At 44.0% G+C, this 12685-nt stretch overlaps 1 protein-coding gene across 4 annotated transcripts in view; it reads left to right on the forward strand.

The window, feature by feature from the left end:
• The window catches only part of BMP2K (BMP2 inducible kinase), a 96398-nt gene that overhangs the window by 12342 nt on the left and 71371 nt on the right, over positions 1–12685 (forward strand). For 2 of the 4 annotated variants that reach the window (XM_025208509.1, XM_025208510.1), the window contains exons 4-5: positions 4740–4882; positions 7389–7510. In XM_025208509.1, the coding sequence (XP_025064294.1) occupies positions 4740–4882; positions 7389–7510 (265 nt within the window). Of the gene's footprint in view, positions 1–4690; positions 4883–7388; positions 7511–10783; positions 10860–12685 lie in introns of those variants that run through there. The other 2 variants (XM_025208511.1, XM_025208512.1) reach the window with 2 other exon arrangements.

Here is a 12685-nt window from a genome sequence, read left to right on the forward strand (position 1 = left end):
CATTAAAACTTGAAAAAAGGGAATATTTCCTCTCCAAACCCCATCGTGAAATTGCTGGGGTTTTTTCAGTGGGGCCAACCTTTTTAGGCAGGCATGTCACAAATTAGCTCAGAATCATCCCACTCCAGTCTCCGTCCCCTACCCCATCTGTTGCTCTGTTTTCTGTTCCCAACCATGTGCTGCATGCCTGCTGTGCTTTCTGTTTCTTGCCCTGTCTGCTGCTGTGCTACCTGACCCCTCCCCTGTCTGCCATGTGCCACTTGTGAAGACTTCTGTGGCACCTGTTTCAGGTTATCCACCCCTGCTTTAGATGATGGTATATCTAACGATCATTTTAGTAGTTTAAATCCTCTCCTATCTTGGAAATCGAGCATATGGAGATCAAGTTAGTGTTAGGAGCCAGTTTTGGTCATTTTGCAGAATAGGTTTCAAGGTAAATGTTCCATGTGAAAATAAACTGTTCCCCACCAAACCAGTATATTAGATGCTTTGAGTTACTATTTCCTTGAGGATTATTGGCCTATGACACTTACCCCCTGTCCCTAACCATCCAAAAGCTGTGAATGAAAATGATTGGTCAGCTGGAATTATTTGTCAGACAGATGCAGAGACTCATATGATGCTCTGTTTTTCAAAAGAGTAAATCTGCTTCTACTTTGTGGTAACTGCTACATACCCCCAATTTTGCCATAAGACAATGAAGCACTGTGAGCCTTCTGCAACATTTTAGAAATCTAAGCCCTTTGGGAGTTGCATGAATGCTGTGTCCTAAGCTTTAAAACTATTTCTTAGATGCTTGTTGATGTAGTGTAGAGGGAAATTCCTCTGTACTTCTGTCAGACTTGAGCTGAATTTTTTCCTTGCTGTGGTTAAGTTAGTAACTGTAATTGGTTGATTTTTCTATATACCACTGCAAACTTGTTTTTTTTGTGGATGGGTTCTCCTTGTTTATCATGCTGTAGAGTGATCTAAGCCAGGAGTAGGCAACATATGCTCCACAGGCTGCATATGGTCTGAGAAGCTAGAGGTCTTTGCCTGTACTCCATGTTGGGGCTGGGCAGCTTCCATCTGCACCTGCACCACTTCTGCATCTCCCCAGCCTCCCAGCTCTGGTCTGATGTGGGCCAGGTGGTTTTGGTGATGCATCACCAGCATGGTGATTTTCCTGTGCCCACACTGGAACCAGAGAGCTAGGAGCTACACCTGCATCAATTACCGCTTCCCCCAGCTCCCTGGCTGTGGGGTGGGTGCAGCTTCCACCCTGAGAGGAGCTGCTCTGGGGCCAGGCATCTGTAAACTGCATCAGTGCTATCACTGTTTCTTTCCCCAGCTGTGGCATGGGTATAGTTTCTAGTTGGTGGAGAGCGGCACCGGGCCAGGCAACTTCCAGCTGTGCCTGCTCTGTAGCTAGGGAGGGGGAGTGAAGAGAAGCAACAGCAGTGTGGGCACAGTTTGCAGATACCTGGTCTGGGTGCACCTCTCCTTTATCTGGAAGCTCTGCCCACAATGCAGTCAGGGAGCAGGGGGCTGGGAGAAGTGACAGCATGGGCACAGCTCCCAGCTACCTGGATCTAGCATGTGCATGGTAAAAGACCCCCACCCCGATGCACCAAAGAACCCATTTGTACTGCTTTTGACTAGATCTGGATTCTTCTAACCCATGGCTTGTAAGAGATTGCTGACCTCTGCCCTAAGCCACCTACAATATTTCGAAGCAGGCATATTATGCATTGGAACACATGAAATGGCACAGGGGGTAAAAGTGAAGATATTGCTATTGGGGCTGTTGGTTAATTTGTGTTAATCTGCACGATTAACCCATTAATTTGTATTTGCATTACTTTTTTTAACATGTTAATTGCACACGTGGCTTTGGAGCCCGTGCCTGGGCTGCCCTGCATTGCCCCTCTGTCACTGTCTCCGCTGCCTCTGGGCTGCCCAGCAGGGCAACACGGGCAGCAAAAGCACTGGGCAGCTGCAGCAGGAAGGGCCCAGCAGTGGTGAGGGAGAGGGGCCACTTTTCCCCTTCACCCAGCAACAGCTTTGGGATGCCACCGCTGCCTGCCTCTGCCATGCTTCCCTGCCACCTGCATGCCACTGCTGTTGCTGTTCAGGGTAAGTGCCCTGCTCTGTCCACCCTGCTCTCTCTCCCTCCTTCCCTCCCTCAGCCAAGGTCCCCCCAGGCTGCAGTGTTGCAGTTGGTCCCTGTGCCAGCTGAGCTCTGCGAGCTCTGCATGGGCTGAATTTTAGGGTGAGGGGCAGCAGCAGGGATGGGGGAGCTGCAGGTTGGGATTGAGAGGCACCAGCATAGCCCGGGGCTGTAAGGGACTGTGGGATGGGTGTGTGGGGCACTGGTAGAGCCAGGGGGCTGCAGGTCAGGAGTGAGAGGCAGCAGCAGGGATGGGGGGCTTCAGGTTGGGAGTGGGGGGCACTGGTAGAGCCTGAGGAGGTAAGGGACTGTGGGTCAGAAATGAGGGGCACTAGCAGGGCCAGGGGTCTGTGGGTACTGTACGGTTTATATTCTGTGTTGTAATTGACATCAAATTATTTGGAAAATATAGAAAAAAAATCCAAAATCTTTGTATTTAAAAAAAAAAAAAAGGGATGCTGATGCATCACCGAAAAGGGATTTTATTATTAACGGTGCGATTAAAATTGCAATTAATTGCAACTATTTTTTTTTTTTAATCTCATGATTAATTGTGATTACTTTTTTCTAATCGTTTGACAGCCCTAGTTGCTATTTTTTCCTCTTTTGAAAGTATCTCACCTTCCAGAAGGGGCACTGAGAACTGGCAAACCTTGGTTCTCTTCATCCCCTAGCTTTAATTTCATTTATACCATGGTGCTGTTGAATAGACCTGATAATACTTACGTTTGCTGTTCATGAAAAAATGTTAATACATATTTTTGCAAGGATTTTGATTCTGGTTTTCCATGGCTCTGTGGATTTAAAACTACATATATACTTTCTGCTAATGGCTAATTTTACTGTTTTAGGAATTGTTCTCAAATTAATTACCTGTGGAGTCTTTTTTCACACCAAGCATACTTTTTTCTTCTCATAGCTAATCATCTACATTTCTCCCTGAAAATTTAAGACAAGTATGGTTTTATTGTCTTGCTGATGTTTTTGCTGAATTTTAAGTAGTGCCATTCAAAGTTAGTGAGAACTGCAGGTTCTCAATCTTGTAAAAGGAAGTATATGTATATTATACCAAATGAGAATAACATAAAATATGCTGCTGTATGTAAATGCCTGTTTAATTTTATTAGATTACAAATGAAGTGGAAAATTAAGCTACTAATTAATGTGGAACATGAAGGCACTTCTCTTGTTCAATTAACTGCTTTAAACAGATGTCATAATTTGTGGTTATTGGCATTTGAGATGAATTTAATGAAAGCTGTCCTTTCTTTTCAAAACCTTCCTGTTGACATACTTGCAGAACTAACTTCCCCCCTGCTAGCATTTCTGTGTCTGTAAAAAGTAATGTGTTCCCTCTTGTCTGGTTGATTCTTTCATCAGATAATTTCTCTATAGAAAACCAGTTTCTCTTGTATTTTTTCAGGGAATTTTAAAGTTAGGAATGATTGCTTGACCGCTAAAGATTCCCAGTGATACAAAATCTTCTGATAACTGGGCACATTCTTCCAGATGTATATGCCATGGCAGAAGGAGAACTATTAGTCTATAAGATAACCTGTACCAGTTATTCTTTACTTTTTTGCTGTATTATTACTTTTTTTTAATAATAAAAATAATTTTCTTTTTCCAGATAGCAGTCTTTGCATAATGTACCTTTGCTTTCAGTGCTTTTTGTGATAAAGATGCATTTAAAAAAATTTCTTCTGTATGAGGAAATTAGAAAGATGCATTGAACATTATTCATTCTCTTTGAATTCAAATTTCTTTATAATTTTGGATTAATTCTGGCTGCTGACAGTCATTCACTGGCTATTTGTCCAATGGACACGCATGTTATGTGGAATTCTTTGCACTTGTACTATAGTCTGCCCAAGTTATAGTCAGTGCTTGTTTTTTGGGGATTTTTTGTGTGTGAATTAAAACTTCTGAACTGTGGATCTAATAATAAAGAAGAAACAAAACTAGAGTTCTTGTCTACATTCTTCTTCCCTAATATGAATGTGCTACATATGGTGACATTTTTCTCATGCTTGCCTAGTATTTTTGTGTCTTCAAGTTAGCACAGGTATAGTTTTTGTATATGTCTTGAAATCAGCCAGGAAGTTATGTCATATGGAGTTAACTGTAACGGTAGTGGCATATCTGTAAAGGTTTTGTTTTTCTTCACCTTTCTAAATAATAAGCAATTTTCTAATTTTATTTTTTATTTTCCTCCCCTGCTTTAGTTTTGATAATATGGGAGGGCAGGTGGATCATGAAGTGTTTTGGAATGCGGTGATTCAGTTATAAATACTATTCTGTCTTCGTTCAGTGGGTTTGGGCAGGAATATTCATGAATGAGATACTCTTAAAGAAGATAATTCATATTTGCTAATGCAGTTTTGGGTAAGATAACTTAACTGTCACTTTATAATGGATTGGGAAATGTATTAGACTTGCTCAAAAATATATTTTTATTAAATACATATACATTATTGTCAGTATTTTAAATTTTGTATGCTGAGAATATTCATACAAATGTTATTTTTAAATGCTACACAGCATTTGAAAAGAGAACTTGGTAACAGAAAATGTCGTATACTTACTGTAGCGGGTCAGGTTGTGAATCAGATGAATCAGCGTCTGCAGACGGGGTTTACGGAGTCAGAAGTGCTGAGGATATTTTGTGACACTTGTGAAGCTGTTGCCAGACTGCATCAGTGTAAAACCCCCATAGTTCACCGGGACCTCAAGGTAAGAACTCCAATAAAAGGTAACATGGAACTGAAATGTTTGTTTCTACTGAGCAGTCTACAGAAGATGACTGAAGTCATTTAGTTGTTTACAGAGAAGCAAGAAAAAGTGTTTCTGGCTGCATAATTATAACCAGAAAATTAAATGAAATAAATGTTTCAGCATCCTGTTCCTAGAGAATGATATTATTGGGGTATTTAAATTAGTATTGGGGTATTTCAATTAATATTTTACTAATAGAGCTATTTTTTGATACATCAGCATTCTAAAAAAGAGCCCAAAGAAAAAAAAAGTAGCTGCTTGTTTTAGACATGGACAAGCATCATATTTGTAGTGCTGTATATGCTCTTGTAGCACTATGAAAAGCAGGGGGTGTGTGTGTGTGTGTGTGTATACATATATACACACACACGTGTGTGTGTGTATATATATACACACACACACGTGTGTGTGTATATATATATGTATATATACACACACACACACACACACGTGGGTGTGTACACATGTACACACACACACACACACGTGTGTGTATATATATATATATATACACACACGTGTGTGTGTGTGTGTATACATATATACACACACACGTGTGTGTGTGTATATATATACACACACACACGTGTGTGTGTATATATATATGTATATATACACACACACACACACACACGTGGGTGTGTACACATGTACACACACACACACACACGTGTGTGTATATATATATATATATACACACACGTGTGTGTGTGTGTGTATACATATATACACACACACGTGTGTGTGTGTATATATATACACACACACACGTGTGTGTGTATATATATATGTATATATACACACACACACACACACACGTGGGTGTGTACACATGTACACACACACACACACACGTGTGTGTATATATATATATATATACACACACGTGTGTGTGTGTGTGTATACATATATACACACACACGTGTGTGTGTGTATATATATACACACACACACGTGTGTGTGTATATATATATGTATATATACACACACACACACACACACGTGGGTGTGTACACATGTACACACACACACACACACGTGTGTGTATATATATATATATATACACACACGTGTGTGTGTGTGTGTATACATATATACACACACACGTGTGTGTGTGTATATATATACACACACACACGTGTGTGTGTATATATATATGTATATATACACACACACACACACACACGTGGGTGTGTACACATGTACACACACACACACACACGTGTGTGTATATATATATATATATACACACACGTGTGTGTGTGTGTGTATACATATATACACACACACGTGTGTGTGTGTATATATATACACACACACACGTGTGTGTGTATATATATATGTATATATACACACACACACACACACACGTGGGTGTGTACACATGTACACACACACACACACACGTGTGTGTATATATATATATATATACACACACGTGTGTGTGTGTGTGTATACATATATACACACACACGTGTGTGTGTGTATATATATACACACACACACGTGTGTGTGTATATATATATGTATATATACACACACACACACACACACGTGGGTGTGTACACATGTACACACACACACACACACGTGTGTGTATATATATATATATATACACACACGTGTGTGTGTGTGTGTATACATATATACACACACACGTGTGTGTGTGTATATATATACACACACACACGTGTGTGTGTATATATGTATACACACACACACACACGTGTGTGTGTGTGTGTGTGTACGTATATGCCTGTAGTGCTACAAAATAGTGTAAGTGCTACAGAAATATTTGAAACAGGAACTTGTCTGTTACTGTTTTCATAATGCTACATGTATGTAATAGCCATACAAGTATATATGGCTTGGGAGCGAGGGTCTCTTGACTTCCCCCAGCATCCTAAAACGCTCTGCTTGTGTCTGTCTGCCCTTGCCTCTCCCCTTCTTCCCCCTTTTCAGGCAGGAGGGGAAGGGGGGAGAGCAGCTGCCTTTTTGATAGTCTTTGAGGTGCATAGCTATAGCCCAGCCAAGATTGGGGGCTGCAACCATGTTTGTGGCAACACTGGCAGTGATCTCTGCTTTTGTCACCACACCAGCAGGGATCACTGGTGGCATGCAGTAAGCTATCAGACTGCACTGTTGTCCTGGTCACTAGGGCAGCAGTGGCAAGCTGTCAGAGAATGTGCTGCTGTCCTGTGGACAACGGCGCGCTTTTTGACAGCTCTCGCCGCCCTCTGTGGGAGAGTGCAGGGACTCCAAAGAACAGCCTCTATCACCCTCTGCCTGGAAGGCAATGCCTTTGTAGTTACTTTGTAGAGCTCCAACCAGAGGGCTGCTAACATGAGGCTCCCCCTCCAAGTGCTACAAATGCATGTCTGCCCACTGCCATAGGGCCATTTTTTTTATGTTTACTTGCTAGTTTTGTATTTCTGATTTATCTTTTTTTGTTTTTTCTTTTAAGGTAGAGAATATCTTATTAAATGACAATGGAAACTATGTCCTTTGTGACTTTGGCAGTGCCACTAACAAATTCCTTAATCCCCAAAAAGATGGTGTTAATGTAGTTGAAGAAGAGATTAAAAAGTAAGTATGCTTTCCATGGCTATTCAGCAAGGACTTATTAAATTCTGTGTAGTTAAGAAAATTATTGTATGATATATTCATTAAGGGAAGCAAGTGCTTTACTGGGAACAAATTAAAGTTTGTGATGATTAAAGTGCACAACTATTCAAGAAGTGGTTCTACTGAATTTCTTTACTGATTGGAAATGTACAACGCCTACATTTGATACAGTAAAATAACAGTTTACGTACATTTTCAGCAGAACTTAAAATGAATGTACTAAATATGGAATGGCAGTGTTAATTACAAAAATGCTTGGAGTCTTTACATTTTAGGCTTCTTTAAGTCAGTGTACTATTTGTTGTCCCTTCTACTGTGCCCTTTCCACTGCGTTTAATTAGAGGAACTATATAACTTTTGAATTTTAAAAATGTTTCTGTTTTCTTACCTGCTTAGTGATACTTGGATTATTCCAAACTAAAAGTTGCACAGCATGTTGCTGCCATGATGGTCCAGGAAACTAGGCCAGTGCTCAGTGGCGGACTCAGACGTGGACCAGAAGCACTTATGGGTCTGCCATAGCATGAGGGGGGACCCCCTCCCCGCCCCCTGGCTCAGCAGCTGGTGCCTCCTGGGTCTGGGGGGGCATCCAGGATCCCCCCACAGTTGATTGCTGAGCCAGGGAGGGCACAAGGGAGTTCCCCGAATGCTTGGCGGCGGACCTGGAAGTGGATTGGAAGTACTTCTGGGTCCGCTGAGCACGTGTGGGGGGGCGCCCCCCCCCGTGCTCCTATGGGATGTTCTATCTGCCCCACTATCTTAGCATTCATGAAACGCACCTCGAGGTATGTAGAAAAAACATATAAAGCTGTGTCTATGGCCAAATCGCTGATTCGCCGAATCGGAATCGAATCTTCAGATCCGGATTCGGTCTAATCAGATATGGACAGTGATCTGAATCAGTGAATCGAATCACTGTCTCCTGAATCGGAATCTGAATCGAATATGGCCTGCTTTACACACCCTTATAGGAAATATACAACAGGCAAAAATTCTTGTAGGCGATGTATTTTTTTTATTGGGCCAGCTTGCGGTTAGGATAGATTGAGAGAGATAGTTAGCCTGGTGAGTACGCAAGCTTTTGTTGGCGTACAACAAAAGCGTTCACTTCAGCCTAACTTCTATCCCAAGGAAAATCCTGGAAAAATTCATCAAGGAGTCTATATGTGACAGGCTTGCAGAAGGTAGGATTCTGAATGACAGCCAGCATGCCTTCGTCACGGGCAGGTCCTGTCTTACCAACCTCATCTCCTTTTATGAACAGGTAACTTACCACCTGGATAAGGGAGAGGAGGTTGATATTGTATACCTTGACTTCCAAAGGGCCTTTGAACTAGTATCCCATGATATTCTTCTAGTATCCCATGATATTCTCATGAGAAAATTGGAGGACTATGGGCTTAACTGTGAGACAGTTAGGTGGGTAGGGAGCTGGTTGCCAGGTAGGACCCAGAGTTGTAATGAATGGATCTACGTTGTCTTGGCGAGAGGTGTCCCTCAGGGGTTGGTACTTGGTACAGTGCTTTTCAACATCTTTATCAATGATTTGGATGTTGGGGTAAAGAGCTCATTGGTTAAGTTTGCGGATGAAACCAAGCTATTGGGAAGTGTGGTCACGCTTGAAGATAGGCTGCAGATGCAGGTGGACCTAGGCAGGGTAGCATGTTGGACGGATTGGAATCAGATAAAGTTGAGTGTTGAGAAATGTGAAGTGCTTCACCTGGGGACAAAAAACCCCTACACACCTACAGGCTTGGCAAAGCCAAATTGACCAGCACCATGAATGGAAGGGACCTGGGGGTCATAGTAGACCACAATATGAATAGGAGCTGGCAGTGCTACACTGTAGCCAACAGGGCAAATAATACCCTAGCATGCATCAATTGATGCATCTTCAACAAAACTAGGGAAGTGATTCTTCCATTCTACTTGGCACTAGTGAGACCACAGTTGGAGTACTGCGTCCAGTACTGGGCACTGTACTTCAACAAGGACGTGGTAAAACTTGAGGGAGTCCAGAGAAGGGCCACCTGTATGATCAGAGATTTGCATGGCAAGCCATATGAGGAAAAGGCTAACGGACCTGGGACTCTTCAGCCTGAAGGCTGAGAGGGGTCTTGATAGCGGCTTACTGCTACATCGGGGCACGCATCAAGGGCTCAGTGAACAACTCTTCACCAGGACACCCTTGGGGAAAACCAGGAGTAATGGCCATAAACTCCTGGGAGACCATTTCAGGCTCAACATTAGGAAAAACTTCTGCACAGCCAGGTGTCCAGACTGTGGAATAGGCTCCCTCCAGAGGTGGTGCAATCACCTACCCTGGAAATCTTCAAGAGGAGACGGGACAGTCACCTTGCTGCGGTCATCTGACTCCCAGTTGTCTGTCTTGTCTGGTGCAGGGGGGGTGGACCTGATGATCCCCTGAGGTCTCATCCAGCCTCAGAATCTATGCATCAGATGCTATGAGTTTGCAGATGATTTCTTGTTCCACAATTTCCTATTCAGATTGGTGTTTAAAGGTTTGCTGGCTAAGAACAATCACTCTCAGGTCAGCGATGTAGTGTCCAGAAAGGGTAAATTGTCCTTCTACAGCTTATGTCAGAGTGATGTTCATTAATTTGTTTCTGTAGGGATCACCTTGTCAGAGGGGCACTTACAGGCACTTACAGGTGCTGGTGTTTGTGATATTGGTAGAATTGCAAGTGAATGAACTTTACCTTTTAGTGCAATACTTAAAATCATAGAAAATTAGGGCTGGAAGGGACCTCAGGAGGTCATCTAGTCCAACCCCCTGCTTAAAATGAAATCAGGACTGCCCCCAAATATATCATCCCAGCAGAGGCTTTGCCTAGCTGCTTCTTAAAAACCTTGAGACCATTGCTCCTTGTTTTGTCATCTGCCACCACTGAAAACAGTCTAGTTTAGGGGTGGACATAGTTTGGCCTGCAGGCTGGATTGGGCTCTTGGCATACTCCATTTCCCAGTAGCCCTTGCAGCCAGTGGTGGCAGCTCTTGGCTGCTGCCACCAGACCCAGCCCGTCTGCCCTGCCAGGGGTAGGACCTACGCAGGCAGGGTGTACAGTTGGTTGAATTTTGAATTACGTTAATAGAAGCACTGTATGTGCAACTTGGGATGTGATGACACCCTCTGCTCAGTGCTGGCTAGGCCTCAACTGGAGTATTGTTATGATTTGGGCACTATATTTTAAGATATAGAAAAACTAGAGAGGACCCTGAGATGAGCAAGCAACAAAGATGATAAAGAAGTTGGAATGCAAGCCACATGAAGAAAAGTGAAAAGAACTAGGTATGTTTAATGTGGAGGAAGGAGATGCAACATGGATAGCCTCCTCAAGCTGCAGGGGGTGCAGCAGCAACTAGAAGTCACCACTGCCTCTGTGTATGGCAGCTGGCCACATCATTGTCTCTGATGGAAGTTTTCAAAACTGCCATAAAAAATACAGTAAAACATTCTTCCTTACCACAGAGGACAGGGCACAAGGCAGTACATTTCAAATGTAACAAAGCAGATTCAGATCAAATCCCAGGAAAAACTTCCTAACTGAAAGAACAAACTGACAATGGGACAAGCAGATTAGGAAAAATTGTGGAAGCTTTTTCACTGGAACGTTTCAAGGAGAGACTACCTAAGCACTTTTCTGAGACGGGTGGATGGGACTAGGGAGAGCATAGTACTAAACTACAAAAGTGAGCAATGGAAAATGCCACAATTGAGTGTAAAATTATCTTAGTTAAGCTGCTTTTAAAATTAAACTTGTTTTTGTTTTCGTTTAAATGGTAATACAGGCAACCCCGCTTAATGCTGTTTCACTTATCAATTTAAAATGAGCATTATATCAAAATAGCGCTAACTAACTTCACTTAGCGCTCAGTGAGTTTCGTTATAACGCTTGCATTTGCCATCTTGGGTCATTAAAAACACTTGCAGTCGTCATCTTGTGTCATCAAATACTTTTGGTTTCACTTAATGCTCATTTTGCTTAACGTTTGTGTCGCAGGGCACCTCGGTGCTCTGCTCCTAGAGAGGAGAAACTGCCAGGGAGAGAGCCCTGGCAGGACATTAAGGAGCACAGCTGCGGGTTGCCGGGGCAACTAAGGAGAGTCAGCTGGCCTGTAGGAGGCAGGGCCTGGCCCTTATAAAGCCCAGGGCTGAGGCCAGGCTGGCAGTTCCCTGCCAGCAGCCAGAGGGTCAGGAGCTCCGGCAGTTAGGATGCGAGGTGAAGCCTAACAGCAAGTATAGCTCGCGAGAGCTCCAGAGGCTGGAGCGGTGATGATGAAATGCAGCCAGGAGGCTTATGTTGTTATGGCCCAGTGCCTTAGGTTTGAGTTTATAGCCAGGAGGCTCGAGTTTGTTTGGCTTTGATATTACACCGGTGGTTTGGGTGAGGCTATAGGGGTTGGAGGAGGCCTCATAAAGGGCCCCATGGTGGTGTGGGGGCCCTAGCACCAGTCAGGGTGCAGTATCCTCATAAAGGGGGGGATCCCCAGTGGTATGGGAACCCCGGGGCCAGTGAGGGCGCAACTTGCGGGGTACGTAGACCCCAGCCCCAGAGAGGGGCAGTTTTGGAGAAGCCCCAGCGCGGGCACAACGAGCCCCAAAAGGGGGCACTGCTAGGAAGCCCTAGCATGGGCATGGCGAGCCCCAGAGAGGGGGAGCGCACTTTAGAGGAGCCCAGCATGGGCCCAATGAGTCCCAGAGAAAGGGGGGGGGACTATTGAGAAGCCCAAGGTGGGTACGGTGAGCCCCGAAGGGGGGGAGCGCCTTATTGAGAAGCCCGGGATGGGCGTAGCAAGCCCGGTCATAGGCTAGTACGGCAGTAGACCTCAGACAGGGGTAGGGTGCTGCGGTGGACCCTGACGGAAGGGGTTAGTGGTACAATGCCCCAGGAGAAAGGCAAGGTGCTGCGGTTGTCCCTGAGGAGAGGGGATAGCAGTGCGGTGAGCCTGGGTCAGAGAGGGTAGCTGTGTGGTGGGCCTAAGGGATCAGAGGCTCGGCCGGAAGTCCTGTAGTGGGCCAGGTTGTTTTAGAGAAGGCCCAGGGAATTTAGACCTGGGGAAAGTGTGACGAGAGCGTGGTGCCACGGTTGTCCCTGAGGAGAGGGGATAGCAGTG

The sequence above is a fragment of the Alligator sinensis genome, unplaced genomic scaffold (assembly GCF_000455745.1).
Source record: "Alligator sinensis unplaced genomic scaffold, ASM45574v1 scaffold565_1, whole genome shotgun sequence".
Classification (NCBI taxonomy): domain Eukaryota; kingdom Metazoa; phylum Chordata; order Crocodylia; family Alligatoridae; genus Alligator; species Alligator sinensis.